This window comes from Magallana gigas, chromosome 3 (assembly GCF_963853765.1).
Source record: "Magallana gigas chromosome 3, xbMagGiga1.1, whole genome shotgun sequence".
Lineage (NCBI taxonomy): Eukaryota > Metazoa > Mollusca > Bivalvia > Ostreida > Ostreidae > Magallana > Magallana gigas.
The window spans coordinates 14,134,193-14,150,663 of NC_088855.1; the positions used below are offsets into that span (position 1 = coordinate 14,134,193).

At 34.5% G+C, this 16,471-nt stretch overlaps 2 protein-coding genes and 1 long non-coding RNA gene across 4 annotated transcripts in view; 1 reads left to right on the forward strand and 2 right to left on the reverse strand.

The window, feature by feature from the left end:
• The window catches only part of LOC105326483 (myo-inositol 2-dehydrogenase), an 11,610-nt gene extending 2,864 nt beyond the window's left edge, over nt 1–8,746 (reverse strand). Inside the window, exons 1-9 of one of the 2 annotated variants that reach the window (XM_011426549.4) lie at nt 8,630–8,746; nt 7,637–7,684; nt 7,340–7,429; nt 2,560–2,783; nt 2,355–2,425; nt 2,139–2,247; nt 1,496–1,623; nt 944–1,176; nt 35–200 (exon numbers count right to left, since the gene is read on the reverse strand). In XM_011426549.4, the coding sequence (XP_011424851.3) occupies nt 35–200; nt 944–1,176; nt 1,496–1,623; nt 2,139–2,247; nt 2,355–2,425; nt 2,560–2,783 (931 nt within the window). In that variant the 5' untranslated portion in view covers nt 7,340–7,429; nt 7,637–7,684; nt 8,630–8,746. Of the gene's footprint in view, nt 1–34; nt 201–943; nt 1,177–1,495; nt 1,624–2,138; nt 2,248–2,354; nt 2,426–2,559; nt 2,784–7,339; nt 7,430–7,636; nt 7,685–7,775; nt 7,850–8,629 lie in introns of those variants that run through there. The other variant, XM_066078600.1, reaches the window with a different exon arrangement.
• Nucleotides 4,402–5,538, forward strand: LOC105326482 (uncharacterized). The gene is made up of 2 exons (XM_011426547.3): nt 4,402–4,613; nt 4,733–5,538. Exons 1-2 carry the CDS (start codon nt 4,476–4,478, stop codon nt 5,261–5,263), a joined length of 669 nt encoding a protein of 222 aa, XP_011424849.3. The 5' UTR covers nt 4,402–4,475; the 3' UTR covers nt 5,264–5,538.
• A 3,643-nt stretch (nt 8,747–12,389) lies between the features above and the next one.
• Nucleotides 12,390–13,910, reverse strand: LOC105326484 (uncharacterized). Its single transcript, XR_010711832.1, has 2 exons — nt 13,765–13,910; nt 12,390–13,003 (listed from the first exon to the last, which is right to left on the reverse strand). It is a non-coding gene; the product is annotated as an uncharacterized lncRNA (long non-coding RNA).
• Between the last annotated feature and the right edge of the window lie 2,561 nt (nt 13,911–16,471).

The following is a 16,471-nucleotide window of genomic DNA, read 5'->3' on the forward strand; positions in this document are numbered from 1 at the left end:
GTTGACAATGTCTTGAGATGATTTCAAAATTTACCTTCAATGGCATCGACAAAATGGTTTAATTCTGTAGGGAAACTATCCTTATATCGGTCAAAGAACGTCCCTAGAAGTGCTTCCGACTGACAGGAATTCTGGGTAATTGTGCACAGCTCACTGGTTTTCATATTCTGTGTCTGAATCAAACCTTTGGTTCCTAGGACCTTATAAAAGACAAACAGAAACGTTTTTAACGGATAAATACACAAAAGGTAAAGAATGCGTCTTGCATTATTGGAGTGCAAATTGACATCAAGTAGGCAATGGAATAAACCTTCATTTGAAAATATGATTTAATCAACTATTGCAGGCAACGATATCTTTAGAAACTATTTATTGCAGGCACGTAGCACCCGGGGGGGGGGGGGGGGGGTGTTAAGATTTTTCTTAAATTTACATACAAAAAATTGAAATAATATGGAGTTGCCCCCCCCCCCCCCCACACTTTTCTGTGACCATGTAAAAAGTAAAAATCGAGTATGAAATATGAAAATAAACAGTGAAATTGAAAAGTATACTTGCCCCCCCCCCCCCCCCCCCACGGATTAGGATTTTGGGAAGCTTTTTTGGATGAGTCTGCCCTCCCCCCCCCCCCCCACTTTCAAAAACGATGCTACGTGCCTGTATTGTAATTAAATATATGAACTGTTGCCCCGCGTATTTCAATTTTACATATAGCAAATTGATTCTTTTGCTTAAATAATGAAATCGTATTCAAATCAATGCTATTATTTGATGCATGATTTATTTTAAATTTTTCAAACTTGAATAACCACGCGTTTCAATTCATCGTTCTCTGCTTGCACTTAACAATGTAATGATTGACTTATTATATAAAAAGAAGAAGATATATACTCATAGGAATTTCTTCTCCCCTTTAGAAAAGCGTAATAAATACAAATTTAACCTCCACTTTCTGTTCATAACCAATATTTGCTTCTCGAGTATCTTCCATTTGTGCCATCACTCCATTTGGAAAATTCAAAATGGCGGTCACACAGTCAACATCATCAAAGGTTTGATAAAGCTCGGCGTTGTCAGAAGAAATGGAGCCAAAAGCACATACAGAGGAGGGTCTTCCTCCCACTAACCAGCAGATGTAGTCGATGTCGTGAATCGCCATGTCCAGAAAGATCCTACCTACCATAAATATATATGATACAGAAGACTTTCGCAATAAGAATTTGACGACGAATAGGAATTACCTAAGCTTAATTATCATCTATAGCACATTTTAAATTCAAAGAAAATAATGTTGTTGACTTCTATAATAATATCTTGAAAGGCAAATTGCTGTTGTTCTTTTTATAATGTCAAAAGTCCATGGTCTTGTCCGATTAACATTAAAGAAAGGAACAGCTCATGATAAAACTTTTACCATTACCATTCAGACCAGCGGCACATTGGCTTAAAGATTGGGATTTCAGTTCTTTAATGGGTTTATACTAGATAAATATACTTTTGTTGTTCTGTAGGTATTGTTTGCTCTGTCCCCCTTCTCTGCTGGTGAATTTGACCACTCGTAGATTTCCAATGTCGCCTCTCTTGTATCTTTGATACAGAGTATGGAACTGTTTGTCAAACCGTCTGTGAAATAAGCACCCTGATTGGTTTAATGCAATTCTAAGGTGGCTCACTACACTTTGAAATAAGGTTTATCAAATCAGCGGAAAATAGCTGGGTTATAATAGATAGCATGATATATAAGAAGTATATTTAAGTCAAATATGTGAAAAAAATATGCAATTTTGAATAAATATTACGATTTTCAAAAATTTGATTCAGTAAATTTGGACAAAACCCAAAAAGCGGGTTCGAGCTCGTGATCAGCAGTTCGCAAATTCGACAAACCCGATACTTTAACCACTCATTCAACGGATTTATGATAATATTCAACATTTTTTTTGTACAACGAAATCAACAAAATATTTAAATTTAAGAATTTAAATTACACAACTTCCTTTTAGAGCATCTGCATTTTCCATTTGTGTAGTCAAAACAGCTTATTATGCATTTTGTTTGAAAAAAAAATTGGCTACGAGCCCGCGAGATGACAGATTAACAATATAATATTTGTTATAAATATAGATTTACAGTTATACCGATTATAAGCACAGAAAAGTATCTTCTTCTGTGTCCTCGCCAGTTCATAGCAGTCCTTTGTGTCCGAGATTGTCAAGGTTAGTGGTTTCTCGCACATCACGTGTTTTCCTGAAAGACAAATAAAGTACACAATCCCTTTGTCAAAGGCATGGTGACAATTATACTCACCAATACGAAGTATGAATTTATATATGAAATGCATGCATTAGACTTACCAGCGGTTAACGCCCTTTTTATGATGTCATAGTGCGTGGGAGTCGGGGTACATATTATGACGACATCAACTCTGTAAAAGTATACGCATCATGGAAATAATGTTAATATTACGAAATCACAATACGTGCATCAATTTTAAATAGAGAAGGGGTTGGCGTAAAGAGATACAGTTAATAAGGGTTGAATTAATGATGTCTAAATTACCTGGGATCCGATAACACCTTTTGGCTGCTCTCGATATCTGATATCTGAGTTTCGCCCGTCAGTCTGTGCCTCTTTATCAGTTCCGCCATCAGCCCGTGCTGTGCCGGGATATCCACCAACCACCGGATGATGAGCCGACCACTGTCCACCATGTTTTTCAAATGGACCTGGCCAATCCTTCCAACGCCGAATAAAGCGGCACCTAGCGGCTTGTTTGACGTCATCTGAATTTTAATTTTGAATTTATTTGAAAAGATATTTAACAATTCAAAGTCAAGCATAGCTTTTGCTACACAACACCTTTCTCTCTCTCTCTCTCTCTCTCTCTCTCTCTCTCTCTCTCTCTCTCTCTCTCAGAGAAAAAAGAACTAAAGTACATCGTGTTGCCATGCAGCCACTGTGTAGTGAAACATTCAATATAAGGCCGGTCAGACGAAACTAATCTTCCATTATTTTCCACATCTGTTTTTCTATCTTAGCAATGTGAAGATTTCCGCTATGTATTTCCGTAATCAAAATATGTAATATATTTTTTATTCGGATATACAGTTTCAATGGAAAAATATGCATAGTCCTACCATGACTTTATTTATAAACATTAAATTGCATATTGCATTCTTTATAAGGAAATCCATAATTTTGTACTCCAAAAATAGCCTGGTATTAATTTAATGTACCTTCAATTTTTGACAAAAACAAGGGTTTTGTGCAAATAAATAATGGAAAGTTTAAATTATAAGACCGCGGAACATTAACTGGCAAGATTGGAAATATACAGCTTACGTCAATTTCACCCGTTACAGTCAAAACATTTGAAATGGGCGGGAACAAATTAATGCGGACGTCTGAGAAAACACTGGATTGAAACTGTAGTTTATGGCACTGTATTTTCAATCCACTTCAGTATTTCTAAAGCAATTGAAAAAACTTATTTGATATCAACAAAGCGATTGATAAACATTGTATTTAATCAGCAAATATGGGAAGATCCCAATTCGGGAGTGATCGATTATACATGTAATAAACTTAAGGCAAAGCATTGTCCGATGGCTTTAGAGAATCAGTCGTACATATAACAAGTCTGAATTCAAGTGGGGCCATTGTTGAACTGGGGTTTATTCCCCGAGGAGAATAATTCGAACTTCGATTGAATAATTTCAAATTGTATCCAGTTAATTATACTTTCCCGCTAAGTTAATGTATACGAATAGATAACGTTATGCGCGTCCATTGTTTATCTACATGTAGCTAAACACTAACTAGTGACGACTGATTTTCCAAAGTCACTAGACAAAGCTTTAATTTGCCTTGCGTCTGATATCTCCCCAATTAGGATCTTCTCATATTTGCTTATCACATACTTATTGATGACATAAAATGTTTATTCATCGCCTTGCTGATACTAATTTTTTTTCGATTGCTTTGAGTCATATACCTAAGCAAGTTAGAAACACTGAGGTGGATTGAAAAATACATGTACATTTCCTTTAACTACAGTTTCAATCCAATGTTTTCTCAGACGTCCGCTTCAATTTTTCCCCGCCCATTTCAAATGTTTTGACTGTAACATGTGAAATTGACGTAAGCTGTATATTTCCAATCTTGTCAGTTAATGCTCCGCGGTCTTATAGGAAATGTCTTGTGTGTCCTCCATAGCAAAAATTGAGCGTTTGGGCAAATTGAATGACCTCGTTCATCCCATTATTTTTATCGTACGATCAAGCGGGAGAGGTCCAGGAAGGCGACTAGCTTACTTATTAGATGCGTGTACCAAGAAACAAAGCCATGCTTTGTGAGTATGCGCACGGTCCTCCATCTCTCAACATATTTAACCCCAACAGAATGTGGCCGGCGGTCTGTTACATCTAACTGCTGAGAAACTGGTTCACAGTCTGACAGTCACAGTTAATGCCAAGATGCATGTACATGTATTCCCGTGTGTGGCACTCATTTTGATCAGTATTCCCCTTACCCAGTCTTGCTGCGCACCGAGTGTGTTCCAAGGAACAGCAATGACATACGGACTTATTTCAGAGGGAAAGACGGCTTTCCAAGTACGTATATATGTATATGAATGATGCAATACACAAGCAAGCAGGCGTATCGTAAGTTCAGTTCTTTTTTATACACTTATTGGGAAGAAAATTTAAAGTTTCAAATTGAATATTTTTAGAATATGCAGAAGTTCTACTATGACGAGGAAGAAAAAAAGGTTGCCAGAGTCACCACAAACATGATGGGACAACCGGTGCGCGACATTTTCGATTTTCCCGCCAAAAAGCGTTACGTCATCACCAATGGAACCGCGTGTAACGTCACAGATCTGAACGAGCCGTTCCAAAAGAGCTGTGTGCCTCCATCCGCAGTTTTCATGGGGTCAACAGTGCTAGGCAATACCGATGACAATATGAAAGTAGACAATTATCGCTTTAATATTACTCAGGGTCCCGTTTCCATCGAGACTTCCTTCATGATCGCCCCGATGAAGGGAGGGGATTGCACGGTGGTAGGGATGGTGGCTTACGCAAAAGATCAAAACGGGTACCAGTTTTCGGGAACGACCATTTACATGAATTTCTCGTTTGAAATCACGGACAAGTCAGTGTTTCAACCTCCCAAACAGTGCAACGAACCAGACAACACGGGAACCCTCCTCTTTGAGGTTCTCGGCGGATTCAGCAGACATGGTTTTTTTACGATTTAGGACATGATTTTTACTTCGACATTGTATATGGTTTTCAACAACTTACCTAAAAATAAAAAACCTAAATAAAATCAAAAGAACCTTCTGTATGTGATCTGAAATTGAAAACGACATTGTTTCAGTTTCCCTTACAGAAAGTTTTATCATATGTGAGAATTATTTTAAGTTTCCGCATTTGCTTAGGTACCTATTGATTAAAAGAGGATTAAATTCCTATAATTGCTTAATGTACCGCTTATGACCTTTTTTTGAAATAAAGATTTATTGAATTTTCATGATTGTTGATTCATATTTCAGTGATTCAAAGTAAGGGGATAAATTGGGTATTTTGTATCAAATTAATCCCAATTATTACGTACACTCGTCTGGTGATTTTAAAGTGGAATGGTAAAAGCCGTCGAATCCGCCTATCAATTTATATCCACTGATCCAAAAGGTTTTTTCCTTCTCGATTTCAATATTTCACACATCAAGTAAACGAAAGACTTCTCAAATTTTATTTAACAGCAACCAGAACCCCATATACATGTAATTAAGTAGCGATCGCCAGAACGCCATAATAAATGTAATATGCAGACATTTGTTATATTAAAAGTTTAAAATTTATCAATTTAAACTTAACTATAACAGTTAAACTGATAAAGTTAAGTTTAAATTGATAAATCTTAAACTTTTAATGTAACACATTCATACGATGTCTACTAGGTTATTTTGATGGATCGATATATAAATCGATCTGGACTGGAAATAAGCCATAGAATATTAATGTGCCATTACATGTTTTTGACAAGGACAATATGTTATAAACAAATTAAATGACTCGTATTCATATGTATATATGCGGGGGTGTATTTGCCCGTTAGTAATTCACTCTGTTTTGCAGTTGAGATTGGTCGTAATTAATCACATTGGTTTTATTAAACGTTTCACTCATGGTTAGGCAATCGTATAAAGAAGATGGGTGGATAAGGCGTGTAAATACCCATACACGGTCGGACAAGCTACTGAAAAATTAAAATATCAATAAATCTTTTAATTTTTTTAAAATCATTTAAAACAGTATATATTTAACATATCATTGATTTTAAACCTATAAATATAATACCAGGTATGTTGACTCAAACAGGCGTATACGTATCAAAACCTGCAAATAGTGTCATTTTTTAGAACTTTAAGGCATTTTCTTTTATAGAGTGGGTCTGGGCTCCATATTTTTCTCATAGTCTAATTAAGGTCTATTGGAAAACAAACCGATTTCAATCAACAAAAACTTGGAGAGATGACCCATTATACATTAAAAATATCATTTTGTATCCCAACAATTGAACGTTTTGAAAAAATAATACAAGTCCGTAAATTCGTAGCCAAAGTGACACATAATATTTAAAGAGCCTACTTTGTAATTGTGTCTGAAATGGCTCAGTGGTTAGAGTTCCTGACATAAAGCTAACCTTATTTAGGTGCAAATGCATTTGCGCCATCTTATTCCCCCATCTTCTTTACCAATTGGTTTTTCTTAAAAAATGAATTTGATGTAAATTTGAATTTCATTCATGACAAGACAATAGAAATGTCTGGGCTTCGAAGGTAAATTGTCAATATGTTTTGTAGCCTGGTTCCCGAGGAAACCACAGTCGGAAAGCCTCGGACACCAGGACGCGATTTGTTTTGTCGGTAGTATCTATGCCACGTTGGGTCGTGCTAAAATAGGTTTTCACGCACTTTAACCACAACAATACATTTTTTTTTTGTTTCATACTGGCTATATATAGCACCAAACGAACAACGAAATTTTCTTTGAAGAAAAGTTTAGAATTAACATTAACTAAAAGTAGGTCACACGTGCTTCACCATATAGATTAAATAATATGTGCATGAAGTAAATGTTGAGAAAACTTCAGATTTCCGTTCCGTTCTGGATAAACTATATTCTGACTGTATTTATCATATATTCATTATGTGTCCTAAAACGATATAAACAAACAAAAACAAATATAACCCAGAAATTGGCAAGTTCGGCCTTCTGCAAATATTTATATTTGACTGTTATCACAAGATTTCGGGTTCCGTATTTACCTTGTTTTGGCCTGTGTCTAGGTTTTCGGGTTCCGTTTTTATCTTGCTGTTGTCTGTGTCAACTAAGAGGTCTGGTGAAGGCTATAGTGACTATATAGAAAAAAAAAACCAACGTGTTTATAGCTCTTCTGAAACATCCACTTAAAAACTAAAAAACTAACTTAACTTCAGTTTAAAATTTGAAATCTCCCTTGACTTTATTTCTTTACTTTTTCATACACAATCATTCTCATTTGCAGCAAATTATGGTATAGCACTAGTTATATTAAATAATTAATATGTAACGTTTAAACTCACCGTGCGATGGTACAAGCTTCTGAATGTTCTCAATCACTCGAGAAGATTCTGCAAATAGAATTGCTTCGAAATTTAGATCTGATCAAGTTACTCGATCCACAGGTAAATTAAATGAATATGCAAGACTATCTATCTTTACAGAAATTCAATGAAGAGCCCCGAGTCCCTCTACACAGGTAACCGTTATTGTATTGACTGCTGACCAAGTCCGGCCTGTCACCGACAAGGATTCTAGAGTTAGGATGTTACATGTATGTAACCATGTTACTATAACATGTACATGTGTACATGATTTTGTTTAATGCTTGCTTTTCAAAATTAAATCAATTAAATCAAAATCAAAACAAATTTATAGCAAGCACATTTGTTCATCTATTGCGTGATATCATTGTCCTTTCCGATATATTCATTATCAAATAAAATATACAATATCGTTACTTACAGAAAAATATCGCAAAGGACATTATAATTATTCATCGCTCTTTTAAATTCTGTAGTCATATTCTTCTTTTTCGTTTTTCTGATAGTGCGTATAATTTCTGCCAAAAAGGTAGCTATACTTGTTTGTTTAACTATAAACATTGACATTGAGTAATAATTATTGTCGTAATAAGTTCTAGAGTTTTAAGGCTATTTCCCTATAATCGATCAAAACCGCCCGAAATGCTCGTTTCATAGATTTTGGTTCCGGTTTTGAAGGTAAATGTTGCCATATAAAATATCGCGACCCGGACTACTTACTCGTCAGACTTATTCAGTTAATTACACAGCTGATTCAATCAGCTCTGAGGGGATGTATATTACAAGTTTGCACATTAGTTTGCAGTGCGTCTTCAGAACTTGATGCATCGTTAAACATGCAACTTTTCCGAGAAATGATTGTACTTGCACATTTTATAGATTCACAGTTGTGCTGCCTTTAGGATGATTGAACTGGTCGTACTTATAAAACTTAATTTTCATAAATTGATCATTTTGGTTTACCTACATTACCTATTAGAAAAGTATAAATCAAGTTTTATCACGAGTAACAACATCCTTAAAGCTGGAACAGACACCAACACACTCCGCGCTGTCTCGCAGCAACCTTATCCCCTCTCAGCGAGAGGGTGACAGATGGTGTACCTAACGTAAACCGAGACACATATATATATAGTTTGCATTTGAATGTCAATAAAATTACGATATAATCTATTGTGATAAATTGTTGCATTGAAATTCAAAGTTTCAACGGAATCCAGAAAAAAGCTATTGATAATTAATTTTTATAAAGGGATACTAATATTTCAAATATTCATATTGAAACTGTCTGAAATTCAAGAATTTAATGTGATATTTACGGATTTCTCACTTTACAACATGGAAGTCCAATTCATTCTGAATTGAACAGTTGTGTTCGAAATAGATATATTTCTGCAACGCGACTGCTATTGATTGCCATGAATGGACCCGATGTGGAAAGGAATTTTTAAAATTGTATAGAAAATCTATGCATCTTTAAAAAAAGACATCTATAGAAAAAAAATTAACAAATTAAATGAACATTTGACTTTCATAAAATGAACACAACACGGAATTTCTGACCAGTCCTTGGGAGCAACATTCACATTAAAGCTACGCTGTTATTTAAAATAATTAAAATATGTATAAAGCTTTAATAATTTCGTCTCTTTACTTGCCTCTGTTTTCTTTTAAACTCCATCATCAGCCCTTGATTTTCCGAGGTCGGTAGAACGTCTGAGGCAAGTAAAGAGACGAATAGTAGTAAAATACATGAAAAAATTAATGGTACTAAATGTTTACACAGAATTTCCGTATAAATAACGTTGACCAGTCTAAAACTAGCACATGTTTTTGTGCGCAATATTTAAACAATAAAACGCTTTCTTTGGTGATTCATTCGGGATATGAAGGTATCGACATTGCAGAAAAAATACATAACCCGCGTTACCGGGTTATGTAATTTTTTTTTGCATTGATCGCTACCTTTATAACCCGAATGAATCATCAAAGAATGCATTTTATTGTTTATATTAACATCTTTCTTTTAGCTAATTGATAAATTGATTATGAAAAGTAAGTAAAATTCTCTAAATTACTGTCAATGTACGTAAGTACGTTAGCTAAAAGAAACAGCCAAATCGCCTCCTGTGAGACTTTGAGTCTGCCATCGTCATAATTATTTCGTGCAGTCCGTGATTTTTTCTAGGTCGCTGTAGGTTTGGACCAATCGATAAACAGGGCGTGTCTATATCTGTCCTGTCAGTTTCTTATCAGTTTCAGCTGCTGTAGATTTCGACCAATCGATAAACGGGGCGTGTAGATTTTAGTCTGGCTGTTTCTATAGAGCTATGAACTAACTAAAGGTTTCCGTAAGAAATAGAGGGAATAATACTTTGTAGATGTAAATATTAATAAATACACAATTTTTTCAATAGGTGGCACTGTAGCTCCCAGGTCGTCTATCCGAATTTTTACAGACCGGGAGCTACAGACCTACAGCTAACTTAATAGTTATGTGTGTTTTTTCTGTTCATTTGTGTGTTTTTCGTGAACGAAAAAAAACTTCTTGATTTTTGAAGATAGAAATTCGAATACTAGTATAGTGATTAAAGGAATGTTTATCTTTAACATTCACCAAATAGTTCATAGCATCATAATTTTATCTATTTTCATACACACACAAAATGCTTTTAAACAATTACATAGATAGATATATAATATATATATCGCAGCTAGTACATTAATTGTACATCCATGTAAAACTTGAATTATTTGACCTTGACAATCAAATAAGATAATCGATGTTTAAAGAGGACGTTTGTCCGAATTGAACTATCATGGGAAGGGAGTGTATGCCTCGTGCAGGAAGAAGGCGTATTTCTGGCTTGTTTTTTAAAAGCAATATTTAAATACAATTGACGTATCAGTATACGTGTGTTTACTTAACGCCAACATGATTTTGAATTGAGATCTTTTTTGCGTACTAAAATAAGTTGTAATATATCACTTGACGATGCATATACATGCACTTTAAAAGAGGCGTTAATCATATGGCACGCCAAATTCACAAAAATGAGTTAAACATAATTTAACAGTCGGCAAACCTAGGATTATGGTTTGCTCATTTTTGTAAAATTAGAGTGCTATATAATCGTCTAAATAGTTGAACAAATGAATGAATGGGAAATAAAGAAATTAGTATGTGATTGAGTAGAATTTGGTAGTTTGATGAAATTTCTATATCATTTAACTTGGTGTACAAGCACTAATCATTAAATTCCTTAAACGATATCAATTTAGTTTCGAAACAAAAAACTTCAAATAAATTCAAGACATTTTTTCATAATTCAGAATTGCATGCCCAAAAATAGAATATCCGTACACAATGATTGTATTCTTTTTGTATTCACGACTGCATTTTATTCATTTTATTCATTTGCTTACTTTTCATTAACAAAATCAAAGTACTAAAAGTACTGCTACATATAAGGTAATCAATCGCAACTTCTCAGGCCTTTCCGGCAGGTTTGGATGTTAGAATTTTATAGCTCACATCTCAAAAGATCTTAAAATGCATTGAATTTATATCAAGTTTTTTTTAAAAAGGGGCCGGGGGTTGTCATGCCGGAAAAGCCCGAGAAGTTTCGATGGATAGGGTCATATGATCGTCGTTTCAAGCTATGGTCCGGCATCCACATGACTCTATTCTACCTTTTTGATCACATTAAACATTGCAAGTTATAATGAATTTTCACGAGTGATATGACGTGTCAGTTCAACCTGTTTCAGTAAACTGCTATAATATAATAATCAAAGATCATACTAGTATCTAAGGTCATATCCGACCACATATTTTTTTGCATTGAACACTTGAATGAACTAAGAGACAAACTTCTCATGCAACCACGCACAAGGGGAATGAATTTTACGTATTGAACTTGGTTAGCAACAACGCAAAGGTGTTAGTCCGAACAAATTCTAACAAGTTAGAATTTCTTTCAGTCTGCATACAAAATCGGCTGTTTGTATTCTGATAATACACTTATTATATTAAAGTAGCTACTTTTTGACAAAAGATGAATCTAAGATAATCTAGGAAACATTTTTGCATTCTTTAATGCATTTTATTTTATTGGTGTGTCTTTCTTTGTGTGTGTGCATGTGAATGGGGGGTGGGGGGGGGGGGGGGTCAAGCGGGTGTATAGGAGAAAGAAGGTTGGGTTAAATAGCAAAAAGATGGCAAATATAAGTCAGAATATCTGAACTATCTGTTGCATATATTTTTAACTGAAGATAGACACAAACGGGTCTTCAACTTATTTACAATTTTTAGTTACCAACATATGCGTGTCCAGGGACACCTTGACAATAGTGGTTTATTTATAAGTATAGATAACACGTTAAACCCAGACCACAATAGAACACACGCTTGTTTCATTTTAAAGATATGTTTCTAGTTTTTTTTATTAGGATAGTTTACTGAATCATATTGTATTAAACATAAGTGTAAATAAACAACTTTAATAAAATGAAACACAGATCGAGTCTGATACAATGCAGGAATGCTTCTAATGAAGAAAATAAAAAGCATACAGAAAGGCGGAATATTGAAAAAAAATCTTATAATTGACTCTTAACATCCCTCTTTTGAATATTAGAATAAAAATAGAAAAAAATAATACGTATGTACTTTCTAAGAGAGCTTGTATACAAAAGAAAGGACACGATCCAAAATAATTTAGATGTACTATGTCCTTAACGATTAACAGCACAAAAGAAGACGATACAAAGTTAAGGGTACACAATGGTACCCACGGCTTTTTCTACCTCACAAACTTCGTCACAATCTTCTGTCGACCTTTTCTGTCGATTTTTTTGTCCTTGGGCACCCCGACAGGCCTTGGGAATGTCGAAAACGGAGTTGTCGCTGATAGTGTCCTTTATGTCGTGAACGACAAAAGATACCCGGATGCTGCGCGTGGGCGGATCCGCTTTCGAGAATAGGTCAATCATTTCCTGGTGTATGACGCAGCGGTTGTCAGAGAGACGAGTGACCAATGAGTGTCCGTTCAAGTTGTAAGTTGTTAGATCGCGTTCTACTTTGAAGTACTGCAAAACGAACGATTGGTCGCCGATTCCAAAGGTCTCGTTTCTGAGAAAATTTGCGGGGGATACGCACCATTCCCGATTAAATTCTTCGGTCAGGTCGGATATTGTACAATGTCCGTTGACCAACAAATAACGTTTGGCTTTCCTGTAATCCTCGAAGACTGTATATTGATATTTCCCTGTCTGTTCAAAGTCTGCATCTACGGTATGGACGAATTTTCCATTGATCTCATCGAGATAGACTTTTTGGGTAGTCTGGTTAAAAACAAATTGGAATGTTGATTAGAGACATATTCAGGTAATTGTTGTTATGGTTTTTTTTATAACATTGTCAACTACACGTTGTAAATGTAACCTTTCATTTGAATACAAATTTTGAATGTATTTTATTTTTTAACGAGATTTATCAAATCTAACAATAGTGTAGGCACTGATTTTCAGGGACATATTTTTAAAAAATTGTTAAAGTATTAAGCACATGTTTTGTATCATTTTACATGTTGTATATATTTTTGTAGATATGATAAAGTTTATTGTCTTTTTGTTACCAAATGACTATTTACGATTCTTCTTTGTGTTTTAGTTCATCATTTAAAAATTAAACAAAGCAGAAACATTCAGAGTAAAAAAAAGAGTTTACAAAATACAATTAGCTTTCATATCTATATATTGCTTACTGTCACTCAGAAAAATTCAAAACAAAAACTTAAGTACTTGGAATTTGAACAAATATTACCCAACTTTTCTTTTAACCACCTCGTACCAAAATAACTCACCAAACCAAAAAAAAATTCTTCAAGGGTGTCATTTCAAAAGTAAAAAAGTAATTGCAGATGTTTGAAAAATTCGTTAAAGTATAAATTGTAATAATCAATCATTCCATATCTTTCTCTCTTTTTTGTTCCACCTTTCACTTTAAGCATTCCCAGTTAGAACAGGCAGGCAACGCTGTCGCTACTTACACTATATTACTAAAATTACAAAGATTTAAAATACACTGGTCAGTAGGAACATACCTCATAGGTCTGTAACAGTGGATTGAAGGCGACTCCTTTGGCTCTGATGGAGGCTTCCCACTGGGGAGGGGGGCAACAAGTGTTCTCCTGGCCCACGACCGCCGCGAAGAGTACAAACAAACAAGCCAATCTCTGCATTGTTTTCTACTGAAAACTGAACGAACGCATCATTTATCCGTCATATTTATATGTTCTGTAGGTACACGGTGCAAATGCATCACTCATGATTGTATCGAATTTCATGACGTTGTTTGCATTCATTTCATGGTTTACTGAATTTTTAAAACTTTTGATAATGTTTATCAAAATTTTGAATCTGGACAAAACAAGTTTATTTTTCCTATTTTGCCGATTTTATCTTTAGAGATGAAGACACAAAGCTAAGTTCTATCTAGTGCTAACTCTTCATAAGAAATAATACTGGACAAATCTGAAATTCTTGTCTTCTTTATTTAAAAAAGGTATGATTTTGAATTCCCATGTTGAGAAAATTTAAATCATTAGAACTACAATTTTCTTGAAACGTTAATCTAATATTGAATTGAATGTGTGGAAAATTCAATAGACTTTTATAAGATTTGCATAACACCATTAACAAACATTGTACCCAACTTTATTCTACGTCTAACTTTTGAAGAACATGTTAACCAAATCAAATGACTCTTCTTTTTATGCATTATAAAAAGTGAGGTTATATTGGCTTTTCACCTTGAGAACATATTGTGGTGCATGAAGTCGTCAGTCTACAATTTTTCTCATGTCATAATCTAAATCAGAGATTATGATTGACTTTTAATAAAAAACTTTGTCCAGAAAATGTGGGAGGTGGACCGGATGGGCTACAGTGAAATAAGTACAATATTCAAATAGCTCAAGAAATGTATGCATTTTTACTGAGATTGGGGTAGCAAAGCGTTACAAAGCAATGTTGGAAGTGATTGAAAATGTTGGTGCCCGATGGAACTAAGCATACGTTTATAAATACGATAGAGTTATTCAAGTCTAAATAACCACAATTTTATCGAGATTGATTAATCAACTTACTGAAAGAAATGAGAAAATGGGGACATAAAAATCGATTTCTTTTCTCGAAAGGAGTTGGTCGGTGGACTTTTTCAAGCTGAACGACATTTTCAACTTCAATATAGTTATACAAATTTTATCATGTTATAGCTCATTTTACTCATAATAGATACAAATATCAATGGAAAGTCACATTTTTAGTTTCTTAGTGTTCGCTTTTTTTCCAAAATGAAAGGAATACAAAATTGTTGATGCGGTGTCATCAGCGATTATCTGTTTGTTTGCACTTAAACACTTGTAAAAAGTTGAGCTGTTATTCATTTTTATTTACCCGATAACAAGTACGTCAATAATATTCAAAACTAACCAAAAAAATTATGTTTGGGTAATAAAACTCTTTTCAAAATGGAAACGAATCAATAAACAAAAATTAATAACATACAGCAAACTACATTGAAGCGTTTAATAGGGTCAAACTCCAGAAAAGTCTCTACGTAATATTTTGACTGACCTTTGTCCAATCAGATCGTAGCTGGGCGGAGTTGAGACATTATCGCTCGTGAATTGAATGAATGAGAGAGAGAGAGAGAGAGAGAGAGAGAGAGAGAGAGAGAGAGAGTTAGTTGACTGGTTAATGGAGTATATTATAGCCTAGATGAGGCAGATAAGTTCAAAAATAGTTCTATAAAGTGACCAATCAAGGTCTACAGTAGTGTATCTATTTAATTCATGAAACTTTGAAGGGTTTTTGAATTCGGGAAACAGCGATGTCTATGTATAGATAATGTGATGAGGTACGTAATGTCAAACATCAAAGACTGTACGAATATTTAAGAAACTGTTTTTATTGCAAGTGTTACCATTAATATTCAAATCAAAGTTTGCTGAATCTTCCTAGAATTAAACATTTACTTTGTATAAAAACTTTCTTCATGGTTACTCAGTGTGAAACATTCTTTACCTAAGGATGAATTTGTCCGCAATTGTTTTATTTTTCCACTAAGCATCCACCTCCGTCGCCTTTCCTTTTCACTACATCTAAATTCATATGTGATTATTCGCATTTCAAAATATTTAATGCCCGTATTCTCGGACTCCATGCTAGGAAATTTAGTTGGTTTAATACGTCATTCTTATACATGTACATGTTGTCGACGGCGCGCGGCCAAAGAAATTTTCAAAATCGTTCTTTAAAACGCTTTAAAGTTATACCAATATAGGATATACATATAATTTTATATTCAGACCTTAATTAATTTGTTTGCAAGTTTATTACTAATGATAATTTCTTCATCGGCACCACTTATAATTTACTCAGCTCGATTCACTTTCTCGCTCTCTCTCTCTCTCTCTCTCTCTCTCTCTCTCACGAGCGAGTCACGAGCGACAATGGCTTAACTCCGCCCAGCTACGATCTGATTGGACAAAGGTCAGTCAAAACATTACGTAGAAACTTTTCTGGAGTTTGACCCTATTAAACGCTTCAATGTAGTTTGCTGTAATTTATAATGAAAAGTACGCAATACGCCCTAACAAATAAACAACCCACAACCCCACCCCCCCCCCCCCCCCAAAAAAAAAAAACCAATCATCCAAGACGCCTATAGCCTATAACATAAGATATGAATGAAAATTTTAAAGTATAATATATCTGTTAAATTAAAAGGTAGTTTGGTGTTACAAG

What these genes read in the sequence shown, in the direction of transcription:
- LOC105326482 (XM_011426547.3), top strand. Translation starts at nt 4,476, where the DNA reads ATGCATGTACATGTATTCCCGTGTGTGGCACTCATTTTGATCAGTATT. An exon ending in AGGGAAAGACGGCTTTCCAA is followed by an intron (nt 4,614 to 4,732) that starts GTACGTATATAT and finishes GAATATTTTTAG; the next exon opens with AATATGCAGAAGTTCTACTA.